This window comes from Erigeron canadensis, chromosome 5, assembly GCF_010389155.1.
Source record: "Erigeron canadensis isolate Cc75 chromosome 5, C_canadensis_v1, whole genome shotgun sequence".
In the NCBI taxonomy this organism is placed as follows: Eukaryota; Viridiplantae; Streptophyta; class Magnoliopsida; order Asterales; family Asteraceae; genus Erigeron; species Erigeron canadensis.
This window is the reverse complement of record NC_057765.1, coordinates 3,332,241-3,349,907: the sequence shown is the minus strand read 5'-3', so window position 1 is coordinate 3,349,907 and position 17,667 is coordinate 3,332,241. Positions and strand designations below refer to the sequence as shown.

The window sequence follows — 17,667 nt, the reverse complement described above, 5'->3', positions numbered from 1 at the left end:
AATCTGTACACATTTCATAGCATACTCTACAAGCATGCAATGCAAAACAATGGTAAATTTATCACATTGTGTGGCACGAATATCAGTTTCCTTTTTACCATGGCTTTAAGTTACAATCCATATGCATTGGTAATGAATTTAGATTCAACTCAATCTGTAACAAGCCAAGGAGATCTATAATGGATAACAAACAAGCCAACATTAAAAGGTAATATCCATCGTAGTTGTGCCTGTTAAATCTGCGATCGAAATATATTCATCAAAATTATGTTTCACTGTACAACTTATACTCTGCTTAAACTACTCATCAAACTCGACCATATTAGTAATCAACACTCGTTTTGATATTTCATCAACAATAAATCAACCCTGATGCTTCTTTTAAAGTAGTTGTATACAATATTTTGAGATACAAGAACAAGATAAAGTATAACTCCCCCTATGAAGTACAAGTCACTCTTGCTCTGGAAAAATAATTTACTTTATAAGGCAAAAAGAAAGGTTGTACAACATATCATGTGTTAGAAACCCCTATAGGACATATCATCACAATTCACAAGGCACCTCTAGATCGAGAACCTCGGCCTAAACCTAGCCCTAGACCTAATGGAACAGAATCTGTTTTAGGTTTACTGTGGTTCCCATGGCTGCAACTTGAAGAATGAACATGAGTTGGGTTCTTATTTGAATCTACATGGACATGGCCATGGCCATTTCCGTTTGTTTGATGAGAATGACCACCAGCTGAAAGACCTCCATTTTGCATGTTTAGAGATAAACTCCTGTTGGGTATTGGCATCATGTTTATACCTTCAGAGGATTGAGGTGTTGCTTCTATAACCTCGATGTCCTCGTTGTAACCATTTATCAAGAAATCTGAACAATTTTTCTTGCAGCCATGATCATATGGGTTTCTGAATCGGCCTCCTGGACCTCTTAGGTAGTTGTATCGCATCATGTTTGCCATTTCATTTGTAGTGATGTTACGACTAACCTGTAAAAGTTGCAACATACTTTTCTGTCAGTTTCTTTCCTACGATCTACAAGCACAAACACAAATTTATAGCTTAGGTACTGATCCAACAGGTTGAAGGCGCCAAAACTTTATTTTTGCTGGATCAATCCTTCTAAATCATTTAATACAGCGTGTAGAGAAACTACCCATTTTTACCCGTTACTATAGCACCAAACCAAGCCATTTTGCCAACTTTAGTTTCTGTCAAGCATATAACTAGATAATCATGTGCTCATTAAATCCAGGAGAAAGTCCAATTTTACTTTCAGATATTTAAACCTGCTATTTCCCACATTCAAACTTAGATAACATTACTCAAGTGACAAATAACTGCTTCCAATGTACTTGGTTTTAGGCATTTACTTACAAAACACATTTTCTAGAAAAAAAGATTTAGAACAGCGGGGAAACCCTGACGGTCACAACTGACCTTCAACTTAGAGGAGCTTGAGAGGATTCTATACTAAAGCCACAGCCCCATGGTTCCATAACACATTTTACTACTAAAAGTTCCAATAAGCAAACCTACTTATAAACATTAAGCCTTTTATCCCCAGATCTGATAGGTACAGTAGTACAAATGCTTTTCACTAAAGCCAAAGTCAAATTCAATCGTCACAATATGTTCACATTTCCTGGTATAACTTAATCTTAGTACTTTTACAACCAGAATGGTTTTTCTACTAGCCAAAGTCAAATAAAATGGTTAAATGCCTATCTACTCAGGGTTTATCACAACTTTTTCTACATAAATAATGAGTGTTTTCAAAGTCAACTTACTTTTGAAAAAAAACTAGTTTACATGTGCACTCAGGAGCGGAGCCAGAAGGAACGACCATAACTTTGTAACGTTTTTCAAAAAGAGGGGACAAATTCACAAATTTCATGAATAATTTACATGAAAATTCTGAGGGGGCAGTCGACCCCATTTGCCCTCATGGTGGCTCCTCCACTGCATGACTGCCCAAGATATTTTTTTTAAAAGAAAAGGATACCACCAAAGATTTGATATCCCAGCATATACATGTCAAAATAACGAGAGAGAAAGATAAAAAGACATGCCTGAGACATTTGCATAAATGTTAAAGCCGCCACACCAATGAAGAGGGAAAAATCTGAGATTAAAAATAATAAAACACCAATATGTTGATTACCAACATGTCGCAACCATGCCCCAAAGGAAGATGGAGCCAAAGGGTCGGTCACAATTCCTGCAACAAGAATGATGTTCTTTAGCATGCAAAGTCCTAACTGTGTACAATAAATTAATCAGTAATAATATGCATGCCTAAATCATCAACACACTATTATTTGCCTAACACATTCAATGCTTGACACATGGCCTACGCATTTTTCTCACCTCGTCTTTTACATTGGATTTGCCATGTGTCTTCATCTCCTTAGAGATACTTTTATGACTGGGTAAATTCAAGTTATGTCAACTCCCAAATGACTCAAAACAAAAGTGCTTTTGTCCATGCATAAAACCTCCTAAATCACTATCAAAAGATATAGATTATTACTCAAATAATATAACTGTAGTACTCATGTGGAACAGAATAACTATATTCACATGAATAAAGAAAAATTAGACCTCCTGGTCACAAACCCATTTCGATCTGTACATAAAAACTACCCCTGTTGAACCGTTACCCAACCGACACCTTCCCATTTTAGCACCTCTAATAAAATTAACAAGAAAAAAAAAAATCTAACATACTTGTCAGAGCAACTGTGCCGGTTATTGCCATAGCAAAAACTTCTAGAACAAGAAAGCCCAAAAAATCCCATTTGTTTCTCTGTTCAAAAGATTTGTAATCAAAGATTAATCACAACTAGGACAATAGAAAGAGATGAATCATGAATGATGGCATCACCTGATTATGTAACATTTAGACATCAAGTGTTCCAACTGATACACTCATGTCCATAAATTTCATTAATGAAATTGCAATTATGCTGGATATGTGCAACCATGCTACCATCAATACGTAAATGGAATTTTTTTATTCACATAAAAGTTTGCAGCAAGAAAATTGTCTAAGATCATTCATTTGGTAGTGTGTTAACTTCCATGGTCTTCCCAACAAGGATAAGATTCTCACAGAACTAGAAAAAGCAACAAATATTTAACAAGGACTAACCTTTCCAACGCAATTAGATACCCAAGGGCAGTGATGGTCAAATTGTTCCACACAACGCTCACAAGTGGAACAGTGTTTTGCGCGAAGAGGACGGACAATCTAATAATAAAAATATTAAATAAGATTGGGAGGGTAATACATAAAGTAGAGGTTTGAACCATATATGTAATTTATATTTTGTATTATATGATATTTAGACATATAGTATTTCAAGCCAACTAAACCTATTTCAACCCATACCAAACCTGTTACCCAACCTTCCTGCTTTCCACTTTCAACAGACACCAACAGATATCACACCGAGTCTGGTGCGACAAAATTACACGAGAATATTGACATGTATGATGTTACCTTACAAGTTGCACAGAGTTGAGTCCAATTACCAGCTAGCAAAGCAGGGTCACGTATCTCAATCTTCAGTAAAGGCTGTTCCTGCTCAACACAGATTAAAGCTATGAATTTATATCAAGTAATGGGAGAGCTCATTGTACACAAAAAATCAATCTTATAGAAACAAACTGCAAGAGAGTGAATTTTCCAGGGACAAATGAGCATAAAGTCGGGTAATGTAGCGTAACACACAACTTACATCATCTTTGGAGTCTTTTGAATCGTTACTGTTGGCTTTGATGAAACCGGGATCCTTGCTACAAAAATAACAAAGGCCACCAACAAGTCATGTTTGACAAATATTCTACTTATCAGCATAAAATCAAGATAGGATTTAAGAACTAAGGTCTTGAAAACCCTTTTGATCAAAGGTACTTCAATATAAATAACAAATGTCACGGCGCCTTTCAGAAAGCAGTACAAGGGATAGACCACTACATTAAGCAGACATAGCCCAGAACAATTAAAAAAATGGTTCTCAAACAGACTTTGGAGATGGCAATTACGACACCTCACTTATGAATGGGTCCATTTAGGTTATGGTTGAAAACTTGAAATTCACCATAGTGTATTTCTAAGTCATGGATCATTAGATCCTCATAAATCAGTTTATTCAAACTGTTAAACAATTATAAACAATATAACTTTCCCAATAACATGACACACCATATACTTGTATTAAATATATATTATCTACACTTGGACATAGAAATTCTTTTGGGTCAATAAGACCATACAATAAACTATGTGTTTTGACCCTCTATTTACCCAGCGCGGCGGCCGCGGCCTACCCATTATGCTACCTCTATCCTAAAGAATTCTACAACACAAGCCAATACCTGCTGCACCGATAGAAAAAAATCAACCCTGAACTTGCTAATGCTACACCAATCCATGCAAAAAAGGCAGAACCAGCTGTTAACTTTGGCAAGGTTGAAACTGCATCAGAAAGAAATACTACTATAAGCATCTACAGGTTTCGTTGTTCATTCCCTACATGATACATGGTTTTACTGAAAAGTCGGAAAGATACCCATAATGACCGAATTGATATAGGTCAAAAGTAGCGCAAATATTATACACAGAAGTGCTGGTGCTAGTCCTAGCTTTGAAAGTCGCCCAAATGTTCCCTCGTAACGTTTTTCAAGCAATTTCCTAGCATTACCCTACAGAATCAGGTAAGGGCATTAATGAAGCAGAAAATAAGGAAAGAGATCCAAATAAGTAAGTAGGATATTCTTCACATATATAACCTAAAACATGACCAGATAGATTAATGATTGTGCTAAGAAAATTAATTATATGGGCCAACAGATATCATGAGTTTTTAATCAAAAGATACAAATGCAAGATCACAAGCAATAATATTTTCACTACAATAATACAATTAATATTAGAAAAAGTAAAATGAAGTATAAAATATATGGAGTACTTTAAGACTTTAAGTAGTGACAAATGCTAGAATAAAACATTTTATTTTGAGCTAGAGATGGCAAGATTTTCAAGTCAGGTGGTTATATAGCATATCAGAATACGTTTGCATTGTAACGGGTTACTTATTAGCATGCAGCAAAACCATGAAAACAAAATTTGCCCATTTATAGCTAATTTTAAATGATTAAGGCATTAATTACGATTGCAAGATAATTACTACAATAATTACAGTATTAGGAAGGTTGTACCTATTTAAATGAAACTTAGACAACTTTTAACACATTTTATCTTAACCTATTTATACCAATTACCCTTTGAGCCTAAGTAGTTAATTACTAAAATAGCGGTGTATCGGTCAAGGTCCACTATATGCTATATTGGTTATAGCGGTGAGATAGCGGTAATGAAAATACTATGCAATATCTATATATATATAATACTTAATACTTAATAGAAATAGCAAAAGTCAGGCTTAAAAGTGTCAATATTTGAAACATTAGTGTTACTACTTGCAAAAATTAGTGCTTCTTTCAAGTTTTGGCCAAAAAAAATAAATAAAAACGCTATAGCACCGCTATTTTACCACTTTTTGGACCGCTATAGCACTGATATCGGTAAAATAGCGCCGCTAATAGTGGGACCGCTATTTTACCTCAGGTCCGCTATCCGCTATAGCGCTGCTATTAACTACACAGCTTTGAGCATAATTTTTTAACTTGAACCATTTGAAATAAACCACAACCCAAATCAGCAAACTCATAAGTAAATGAGTAGTAACTTCCACCCTAGTTAGCTATTGATGTAATCTATCCTGTATATCTATAGCCCAATTTAATAAATCGTGGATAGTCCGACGGTATCTGGTAAAATATCTCTAACTACCAAGGTACTGGCACAGTGTTGTGGTAAATACTTTTTGGCAGTCTCATAACTTTTGATAGTTTCTGGCAGTTTTTTGACGATTTTCGGACGGTTTCTAAAATAGGTGATGTGCTGCATTTTTCTTGGGAGGAAAATGAACATTGTGATTAATAGTGTTGATTCTCAAAAACAGGGGAGAGGTAAATGCTTTTATAAGTGTATATATATATATATTATATAAGTAAATAAAGCCTCTATGTTCTTAAGTCAAGGAATACCTACAAGAAAAAATGCAACTTGTCGATGATTCTTATCAGAAGCAAGCTGTGCTGGTGTAAGGCCGGTATTATCAGTCACCATCAAATCATCTTTCTTTCCCGCTTGCACCAATACTGTGCATGCTTCTAAGTTCCCCCTGATAGCAGCCCAATGTAAAGGTGTACAACCTAAAATTGCAGGATGTGAGCAATACTGTATGATATTGCATCAAAGATGACGGGCCATAAGTAATTAATTTATTAGAACTTGCCCCAGTGAATCGTGTCATATATAACACATTACCCTCTTTGTCCTGGCGCCCTCGGTATGCATCCAAAAAGAGAAGAAGGCGTATACTGTCAGCAAAGCCTTTATACGCAGCCCTACATTTAACAATGAAGATTTGTCAGCCGCCACTAAAAGCCCAAAAAGAACAATATCTAAAATAAAAAGGGTAGTTCTTTTCACACCAAGGATCACATCATGAAATTATGTATAATGGACTCATGATGTAGATTGTTAATACAATAAAGTTAAGATATAGTTCAAGTTCAAGTACCAATGTAAAGGACTTCTTCCTTCATTATCAGGGACATCTGGATCTGCATTCCATTTTGTGACAATGTGGTAAAGAAAGGCTGTTTGACCATACTGTGCAGCAACGTGAGTTGTCTGCAACAAATTTAGTTTGAATAACGAATGGTAAGGCAAATGCAAGTACACGTTTTAACTACAAATAAAAAGCATAAAAACCCAGAATTCGTCAGCTAACACAAGCCAACGATGCTATAAAAATCTCGACCACCCTCACTATATATCATCGGCATAGCGTCTAACTGAATACACACATACATGCACGGACACATACAACAGACCGGAGCTACTACCAAAGACAGATAACTTCTTAGTAATATGCCATGAATGATGCGGGTGCATCTGAGTATTCAGTTGGTCTAAAGCAGACCCACTTACTGACCCAGACTTGCAACTGGTCAGATTTAGGGATAAATGCAATATTTGGGTTTAAGGCTGCTGGGGGAAAGAACCTGATCACATGGGAACCAAACAGACTCTAAGTCAGCCTACAACCCATCCAAGTCTACAATCAATGAACCCTATTAATGAGTCTTAATTATCTGTTTTCAAGTATTATTATATATTCCCGAGCAAGTTTTAAATGTTTGCCTAGGGAACTCTTCCATTTTCCAGCCTATATATTAAGGCTTCCTAGTTGTAGTTCCTTATCAGTTTTTGAATATACAACAGCTTGTGAAACTTTTCTTGAGTGTTTACTCTAAAAAGGAGTCGATAGTTGATTGTTCTTAGTGTGGTGCTGCTGCTTTATCACTATTTACATCTTCTTTCGCCAATCTTAATCTTGGTGGTGTTTCAGTACTTTATCCTAGATTCAATCAGATTGTTAGGCTTGGTGGTGGCAACTTTATCCAAGTCATATTCATTGTTCTCTGTTCTAAAGTCCTTATATCATTTTAAACTATTTCCCACGTATCAGTGAACGATATCAGTACTGGAAGCGTAAGATCCATACATTTTCATTTATGTACAAAAGATATACAGGGTCTTTACACATGTCATATGTTCCGCTTTATAGCAAAAATGAACAAAAACTTGTATAAATCATATACCAACCTGATATCCGTATGTATCAGCTGCATTAACCCGAGTGCCTTCTTCAAGCAAAAGATCTGCAACTTGAACAGATCCCCTAACGGCACTCCAGTGCAATGCTGTTTGCCCAGTAAGATCCACTGCATTTACATCAGCACCACGCTGCAAGTTTCATCAACACTTAGTAACTACCACATAACCTTTAGGTAACTTAGTGATTTCATCGGCTATGCCAATATCTCCATAGATGCTAATAACATTACTAAAGATAGTTATCGGTTTTCTAGATACAACGGCAGCGTACTAGTGAACTTTCGTTTACTTAATGAAGTACATGAATCTATGAAGCACATATTGCATGTCCATATAGCAATTTGCTTATTTTTGTATTCGTGTTTTGTTTTATTTCAGTGCATAGGCATGTTAAAAGTGAAAGACATGTATGGAACATAAATTATTCAAGATTAAGTCCACTTTGACAGTTTGACTACAAATTAGTGAAACCAATTAAGTTCAATCACCATGCTAAGCTACCAAACAACAATTTATACCAACGCTGAAACGCCCTCTTTTGTAGCACATACAAAAAATCATAAATGTAAGGTTTTGTCATTGACTCGTTGAGAGCTCATTTTCTCTTAATTCTACACAAAAAAGAGAAATATGTATACTCCTAAGAAAAGTTCATCAGATTATTTACTCATTTTAAGTAGCAACTCTCATATAGTTACTTGGAAACATAGACACCACTTACAAAACTGCTTTGTTTCTTAGTCTTGTAAAAATAAAATTTTGTTCATTAGTCATTTACAAAAGCAGCATGAATCTTTGGATAGAAGAGAAGCAGGTGCTTGGAATTGCCGTGACAAGTTACTTCCGGTTCACCCAGAAGGCCAGAAATAGCTCTTTCATGCCAAATCTAGTCACGGCATATGGTATAAGTATTTTAACCCCAAAAAAAAAAAAAGTATAGGTCAATCAACAAATCAGTCAAAGATCGCATACATGATACACCAAGTGGCAATTTCAAGAACAAAATTTATTGACATAAATAAGAAGAGAGAGTTAATCAGTTCTTTCATGATAAATATTTATTTAAGTTACTAACTTTAAGTTCAAAACATAGATCTTCTGGTAGCCACTTTTAATTCAGTTTGCATATTCAGTAATATATATTAAATACAAAGTGATAACTTAATTCAGCTAGAATTTCCAATACGTTATAGAAATATTCTAGAATTGTAAAGGTGATACGACTAAATGTCTTTTCCTAACTCAATCCTCAACTTAGAAGAAGGGAAGGCAGGGAGAGATGATAATTTGGTCATAGGGTGTGTTTGACAGGGGCTTTTACTCCTTTAGCAGCATAAAGCTACGAGCTTTTGAAATCAAGCTCATCTTTAAAAAGAGCCCCGTTCTGATATGGTATTGAGAAAGAGAGTCTCCACCCAAAAAAGCTCCTAAAATCCCCTAAAAGTCTTTAAAGTAAAAGCTACTGAAAGGAAGGTTGAAAATATTGTCCGATCGTCTAGATTCAGCCCCGAGTTCCACACCCAGTCCCCAGCCACACTCCAGCCATAGCTAAATTTGCCAAACATACACACAATTATAATCTAAAAGCTGTAGCTAGTTGACAGTCTTAATAGTACCTTTAGAAGAATCCTTTACTACTATATCAGGCTATTAGTACAACAAAAACTATACATATCTTCAAAGGAAAAAGTAAAGACCTAAAGAAAGAGATTTCAATTATAGCAGATCCAATTTCTTTAATCAACATGCCGAAATCACACATACAAGTATGTGGCATGGCAATCTTATGGATTAACATGTCAACTGCACATATAACGTTAGCACATTACCCTGATTTGTCATCAAATATAGGAACACACCGCACCACCCACCGTACATCAATATGTCATGGCCTTTATTACCTTATTCTTAGTAATCCATGTATACAAAATCCATACATATTTATTTACGTAATGAACATAACACTATATTCTACCAAGTTTGGCATATTGGTTAACCTTAGCAACAGCTTTGTGCTATCTAAAATACTATTGTGTATCCGGAAAGTGACTAATAGAACTATTCAATAGTAAGTCTTAAAACTATCGGCTATAATCAATAAAACGTACAAATCAAACACACACGAGTATGTGACGTAGCAATATTACGGGTCATGTCAATGGCACATTAAATTAAATATTTTCAGATTAGCCCCAAAAGCATATTATCTTTCTACTTATAATCCACAATTGTTCTCTTTCTCCTGGTTTACTTATATTTGGCCATCTGTTACCACACCATCACATCCTTAAGAGGATTATTCATTGTTAGGCCAGTAAATTGGATAAAACATCACTTTCCACTCTGTATGTGATACAAAACCGATACAGAGTTCTTTACACACTAAACATAGCACAATATTCCATCAGGACTAATGTTACGCAACATGAAGTCAATAGATTCACTTATTAGCAAGACTGGTATTGTGATATGCTCTATCCACTAAAGCAAAACAACAATCTCTACTGTCTATAACTCTATATCTATATAAAGTAAGATACATTTTGCTGACACGATAATCCAGGATTTTTAGTGCAATATACCATGTAATAAAGAGTACGCTCCAGAGAAATAATTAATCTATGAACAATTATCATATATTGATAGTCTTACGTGATTATGAAAATCCCCGCATACTGTATAGATTGAATAGTTGCAAAGAAAGTCATTATTGAGAAATCTACTCCAACGTCCCAATATTACATTGTAACAAATGAGATATCCCGTAAACCTACGCCTATGGGATATCTCCTCATTTGTGACAATACAATATTGGGACATTGGAGCATATTCCTCGGTATTGATGAGTGATGACTTTATTCAATTCTAAAAAAACCTCATAATGCATGGATCAAAGTTACAAACTCATTAGCATCCTACAAGATCAACTTTCCAAGACTTCCAATTGTATACATCTTAACCGCGTACACCCAAGAAACTTCCCCGGCTTTCATATCACAACATACATTCGATACTAATCAGACTTTTCTTGATTGATACATACAATAGTGATTTCAGTACACTTAAATTTCCTCACGTTCTTAACCTCTCGAGTTGAGAATCTGCGAGATCAAAAGATAGTAGGGCCTAACGGCGAATCACTCATAATGCATAAACTTAATCTACTAATTCAACATGATCAACTCAAGGGAATTCCTACGTAGTATAGTTTTCGTTTCATTCTTTCCTTGACGACTAACGAGTATATAAATATAGCCAAGATCATAACTTTACACGAACTACTACAACTTCCATATAAACATACATCATATACATACACACAAATGCAAAATATATACAAATAATAGAGCACAGAAATCACCTCAAGGATATATTGAACTGCGGAAACTCGGTTATTAAGCGCGGCCCACTGCAAAGCACGGTAGCCTTGATCATCGGGCAAATTAACAGAACAACCTTGAATTTCAACCAAATTCTTGAGCTTGTCTAAATCACCATATGCAGCTGCTGTATATATGTCATTTTTCAAACTCTCTTCGCCGGAGATCGCACCGGAGGTGTTTCCGGTGCCGGAAACGGAATGTTGATCTGGGGTTTCTTCCACCTCGATCTCTGATGACATTTTTTTTTAAAAATTGTTTGTTTGTCTTTTTTATTTTGTTTCAAGAAAATGAAATGAAATGTATATTGGGAGTTTAGGGTTTTAAAAAATAAATGGAAATGATATTTGGGTGTTTGTTTGACTGGGTTAAAAATGGAAGAAAGAAAATGGAAGGATGGACGAAAGAAGGGGAAGATTACAAAAATTATTTTCTAACAAAAAGAAAAAGAAATAAAACCTCTTATATTCCTAAAAAGGACTAATTATCTTCTCTTTTAGGTTAAATTTTGTTGGTCTTGTTATTGTAGGAGGTCAATTTTAATTTTGAGTTAATTGCAAAAATGGTCCTTGTGGTTTGTATACTTTCGCAATGGGGTCCCTATTTGACTTTCTTCGCAAAGGAGGTCCCTATTTTTCGCAAAAATGGTCCCTTTTGGACGGCTCCGTTAGGAAGACACGTTAAGTTATCACGTGATCGGCATGTGCAGGGTCAAAGAAGTAAGCAACCACCCCACCCGCCCCACTCAGCCTTTTTCCCCCTTTTTATACCTAAATAAATCTTAAAAAATCCCCAAATCAAAATCACTTTCTCCCTCTAAACCCTAATTCAAAAATTAACACAAAAATCTTCAAATTCATAGAACGGTGATGTGCAGATGTGGTTCTCCTTCTATTATTCGTACCTCTTGGACTTGTAATAATCCTGGAAGAAGGTTTTTTTATTGTGGTAAAAAGGTAAGAGTTTTACATCTAATTCTGCAGGAAATGAGATGTACCAACATTGACCAAAAATTTCCTGCAATTAAAACTCAACTACCAAATATTTACACACAAAAGCAATAAAATTGAACACTAAAGATACCAAAAGATAATTTCCAAGATAGTTGGTTGTTACATACCAAAAAATAATATTCAAAGTATTGCAAATACATGCCAAAAGACAGCTGCTTAACACAATCATAATATCCAAAAGGTAGCATTTTTAACAGCAAAACACAATCATAATGTTTATGTGGCATAACAGTTTAAGTGACAAACTAAATAGCTTGAGAAGAAGCAGCTTGAGAAGCAGCAGCTTGAGATCCACCAGCTTGAGACCCATCACCTTGGGAAGTTGAAGTTTTCTTCTTACCACCACCCTTGGAACCACCACTCTTTGAAGATGTGGGCTTCTTAGGACATGTTCTCTTGTTGTTTCTATCAACTTTGCAATTTCCACACTTAAGTTTTGCACCAGCCCTTGATATCCTGTCTTCCTTAATTATTTGCAGATCAACAGCACTCTGCCTTCTCTTCTTCTTAGGCCTTCCAACTGGATCTTATGCTTGGGTGGTGTAATTGTTATGAGCCATTCAGACTTAGGCCAATGCAGTCTTCCTCTAATTGGATTAATCTTAAAACTATACATTCTTTTCCAAGTTTGCAGCCAATAAACAGGATTAACAAATGACTCTGGGCTTTGTATCTCACCTTCATTGTCTGCAATATTGAAAATAGAGGCCACATCATGCTTACATGGCATCCCTGTTAACTCCCACCTCCTGCATGAACATGTCTTCTTATCTAAATCAACCACATGTTGATCCATCCATGGACCAAGTACTTGAAACTTGCTATCTCCATTAAAGGTTGCCTGTACAACACAAGATGTTAAAATAACAGTATTTCTTTCTCATTGTGGAGTAAATGACTTTAATATGTATAGAAAACTCTTACATTATACTTTGAAGCTTCTTTCTTGATTGCATCAAACACTTCAGTAGCCCTTGGTGTTAAAGGCCAGAACTCTTATCATTAAAGGTTGCCTGTGTTTCAACCTCTGTTGTTGTTTCAATCTGCAGTTCATTTATACCCAAACCAGTTTGTGTTTCACCTTCAACTGTTTCATTAAACAACTTCCTTTTACGAACCCCCATCTTTTTTGCAGGCACATAAGGGGTTACAGTGGTTTTCCAAGCTTCTATGTATACTTCTATAATCTTGGAATGGGATTTTCCAATAAAGCTAATTAAATTCCTAACATCATCGTCACAAGCTAAAGCATGCAGCCCAATATCAAGATTATTATTTGGTTCCTTAAAGTGGTACCACATTGGAATTTTTTTTGCATACCCTATTTCTTTGAGCATGGCTTCTAGCTCGAGAACAGAAAACTCATCTCCATCTATGGAGTCTACAAAATTGACCTTACCATTGATGTATTTCCTCCCTAGAACCGTCGTGAACCACCCAGCATAATGAATTTTCAAAGAAAATGTAGTAGTGCATGCAGCTACAAAAAAAATGGAATTTATGTATAAATTAGTATAAACAATCACATACATACATACATTTTTGTGTATAATATATTATATATCCAAAATCAATTAAAAACTTGAATAAATAACTAAAAAATATGAAAACCTAAATCACTCACCATATATCCAAGCAATGTTCCATTCTTTATCAGTTTCTCGAAGCACCCACGACATTTTTGAGTTAATAGATTTAGAGAGGGATTTTTGATTTTTTGGTTTGGAATAATTAGGGTTCTCGTTATATAAAAAGGGGGAAAAAGGCTGAGTGGGGCGGGTGGGGTGGTTGATTACCTCTTTGCCCCTGCACATGCCGATCACGTGATAACTTAACGTGTCTTCCTAACGGAGCCGTCCAAAAGGGACCATTTTTGCGAAAAATAGTCAAAATAGGGACCCCCTTTGCAAAGAAAGTCAAATAGGGACCCCCATTGCGAAAGTATACAAACCACATGGACCATTTTTGCAATTATCTCTTTAATTTTTTATCGAATTTTTGAAGGTGACATGTTATAAGTTGTAACTAACATAACACATTAATACGCATTATGATTATGTGACAAGTTATATGGTACATACTTTGTTAGTTAATTTGTGAATGTGTTTGATATGGTGAAACTCATTGAAAATTTTAAGAGTTAAATAGTAAAACGAAATAAATCTAACATAATTTTATTCATTTATCGCAAATGTTATTATTGTGTGTGGTATATGAAAGAAATCAAAGTGCTCTTTATATAATAGGAAGCATTGTAATGTCAAACAATTATAATGTCAATCGAGTGTAGATGGTGACAAATGATAACTTGTGATCGTCGAGTAATTAAAAATATAAAAAAGAAGTAATGCGTCATAGTTCGATGTAAACAATTTTTGAAGAGAAATTTTTTTAGGCAAAATAGTTACTCAAAGAATTAAACCAATTATTGCACTCTAATTTGTTACACAATAGTTATTATACAAATTTATGAATGGGGTGAAACTCTAGTGATACCGTCACTTGTGACCACATGCGTTTACAGAAAGACTTCGGGTTCAAAACTTGTCAAAAGCAAGTAGAGAAACTATATCTTGTGATTCATGTGCGAGAATAATGAGTCACCAGGAATGATATCTATATTGTGTGCGCTCTGAATATTAAGATAGTACATGGGACCAGAAAGTGCTAACCGACTTTTTTGTTTCAATAGTCATCACACAATATATGTTATACATGTTGTGGTTTATAGCCATACCCACCGAAAGGTGGTATGAGTTATCGTAGTATAACTTTCAACTCTTAGACCGTTACACCATACTAATATATCGTTTCTTGTATTGTAGCTGATGTCAAACTTGAAAACCGTGAAAAATAGCTTGCCTATTTGCCTTAACCAACAAGATTAAAATAAGAAGCATTACTCAAATAATAAGGATAAGAGTTGATATGTCACAAAAATGTTTCGATTTTTTTATTATATTCTGATTTTTTTAGGTTTAGTTTAACTTATAATAAATGATAATAAAACATCTTTATTTTTCTTTAGGTTTTGTCCAAAGTTTCATACATAATACATGTAAAATAAAAATAATTTTTTATATTATTCGTTTTAGGGATGACAATGGATCAGATATGGATTGGATATTGTCATATCCATATCAATTTATTTTTCTATCATCCATATCCATATCCATTTTAAAAAGTTTTCATCCATCCATATCCACAGTGACAGATCCATAAATTTTAAGTGTCGGCGGCTAAATTTTTTTTTCTAAATGACTTGATCGTCTTTAAGGATTCATAAACCTAAAAAAAGCCGAAAAAAGGCCCTAGGCTAGACGCACGAATTAAATTACCTAAACTATTTTCTAAAAATGTCGATAAATATTATATTAAGCAAAAGTCATTTAGAAATTAAATTATACAAACATGTAATTAACTATAAGCATATCATAGTTTTAAAATTAAAATATTTAAAAAACCCTGAAAGTATATAAATAATAAGTTTGACACTTTTATAATGGGACAGATTAAAAACTCACAAATGTTATAAAAAGGGAATAAAGAAACTCTAAATCCCCTAAAAGAATGATGGATGTCTAAAATCAATATTTTACTCAATATTCTAATCAGTCAATTTAAATCTGGTTTTGAAGTTTTATAGTACTTCTTACTTAGTTTTATCATTGGGGTGAAACTTTTTCTTCTATGGGTTGGGTCATAACTTCTTTTGGGTTGAGTTCAGTTTATATAATGTATCAAAATTGTTAAAGCTGGTCGGGTTAGTTTTGGGTGAGGTCTTACCCCCCCTTCCATAAGGTTGGATCCGCCAATGCATATCCATATCGAACGGATGAGATGGATAAATGAATATCCATTATATGTCTTTAAAATATTTTCGCAATAAAAAACAACTTAAAGTATGCAGTATACATTGTTGTCATAAATAAATATATTGTTCTAACTTTTGACAATCACAAGTCATGATTTTTTTTTCTATATTATACAATCAAAAGTTTCTATTTCCCTAGCTTGTACAACCAAAAGACATAGTGTTTTCCGCACTTTTTCCAATCTAAAAAAAATATATTAGATACGTACAAGTCATATATACATTTAACGAAGATGTAAAATATGTTAAGCACATGTGCATTTATTTATATATCTAATAAAACAAATAATAATAACAAATTTAATTAATTTCGTGTTAATGGATGACATCCATAAATGACAAACTTTCATCCATATCCACTCCATTAAACATCCATACCCGCTCCACATCCAATATTCATCCACTTAACGTCATCTACATCCACCAGTAATGGATCAGATCGGGTTGATGTTCATTGGATCAGACTACCACTGTCATCCCTAATCCGTATTCTACTAGTTCATTATCTTATGTTAAGTCTCATGCAAATAAAAGAAATCCACTTGGTTCGGATTGAAAGAATATACCCAAATATAGAATAATACTTCAACTTAAACGTCTTTTCGAACATCTTCATCATCTCCACACAAACTATCGTTATTTTTTTTTGTTGCAATCATCCCTACTTGAAAGGTATCTATTATTACTCACTTTTAATTTATGCTAAACATGAACCTATAATGATGGAATACTATATAATTGGTTGTATTTAATAGTAATTATATATAACAACTAAATTGTAATGTCGGCTACTAAGGAGGTACTATTGTAGCTAAAAGTACACTTCTCATGCATAAGGTACAACTTCCAATAGCACAACCAACAAAACTAACAGACTTAACGACCGTTAGGTCAAAGTTAACTTTAAGTATTTTAATATTTGACACTAAAGTTTTGACTTGGTTACTTTTTGTCACATAACTTTTGGTTTTTAAGTTATTACCATCAAAAGTTTTTTTCTTTCTTATTTTTACCACATGACTTATACTTTTTAAATTATGCATGAGGTACAAGTTAATACTGCACAACCAACAAAATTAACGGCCTTAATGACCGTAAGGTGTTGCTTGGATAATTAATGGTAGTTACAAAAGGGTATTTAACGCAGTTTATTTTTAAGTTTAAAAGTTTTGCTTTACTTACTTTTTGCCACATAACTTTGGGTTTCTAAGTTTTTCCCATCAAAAGTTTATTTCTTTCTTATTTTTACCACATAACTTTTACTATTTAAACTTTCGCCACTATTTTTTTTTAATTACATTTCCTCTTTTACTTTTTGCCAAATAACTTTTGTTTTTTAAACTTTTCGCCACACAAAACTTGTTTTCAAGTTTAAGTTTCTTAACTTGTCTAATTTTTCTCACATAACTTGTGTTTTTTAAGTCCTTTACCACATAACTTTTAGTTTCTAAATTTTGTTACTAAAATTTTATCTTCTTTACTTTTGACGACAACTTTTGAATTCTTAACTTTTGTCACGCAAATTTCACTTTTTGGCTTAATGTTATTAACTTTTATCACTGAAGTTTTGTATTTCACTCGGGACAACGTCCGGATAAAAATACTAGTTTATAGTAAACAGGAACCTATAAATGAC

The 17,667-nt window shown here is 34.2% G+C and overlaps 1 protein-coding gene across 1 annotated transcript; it reads right to left on the bottom strand.

The window, feature by feature from the left end:
- Nucleotides 1–347: 347 nt before the first annotated feature.
- LOC122600290 (protein S-acyltransferase 24-like) lies at nucleotides 348–11,546 on the bottom strand. Its single transcript, XM_043772993.1, has 13 exons — nucleotides 11,126–11,546; nucleotides 7,753–7,893; nucleotides 6,662–6,774; nucleotides 6,406–6,485; nucleotides 6,127–6,290; nucleotides 4,583–4,715; nucleotides 4,389–4,488; nucleotides 3,749–3,806; nucleotides 3,511–3,591; nucleotides 3,160–3,258; nucleotides 2,736–2,814; nucleotides 2,078–2,226; nucleotides 348–994 (listed from the first exon to the last, which is right to left on the bottom strand). Exons 1-13 carry the CDS (start codon nucleotides 11,384–11,386, stop codon nucleotides 554–556), a joined length of 1,899 nt encoding a protein of 632 aa, XP_043628928.1. The 5' UTR covers nucleotides 11,387–11,546; the 3' UTR covers nucleotides 348–553.
- Nucleotides 11,547–17,667: the final 6,121 nt, after the last annotated feature.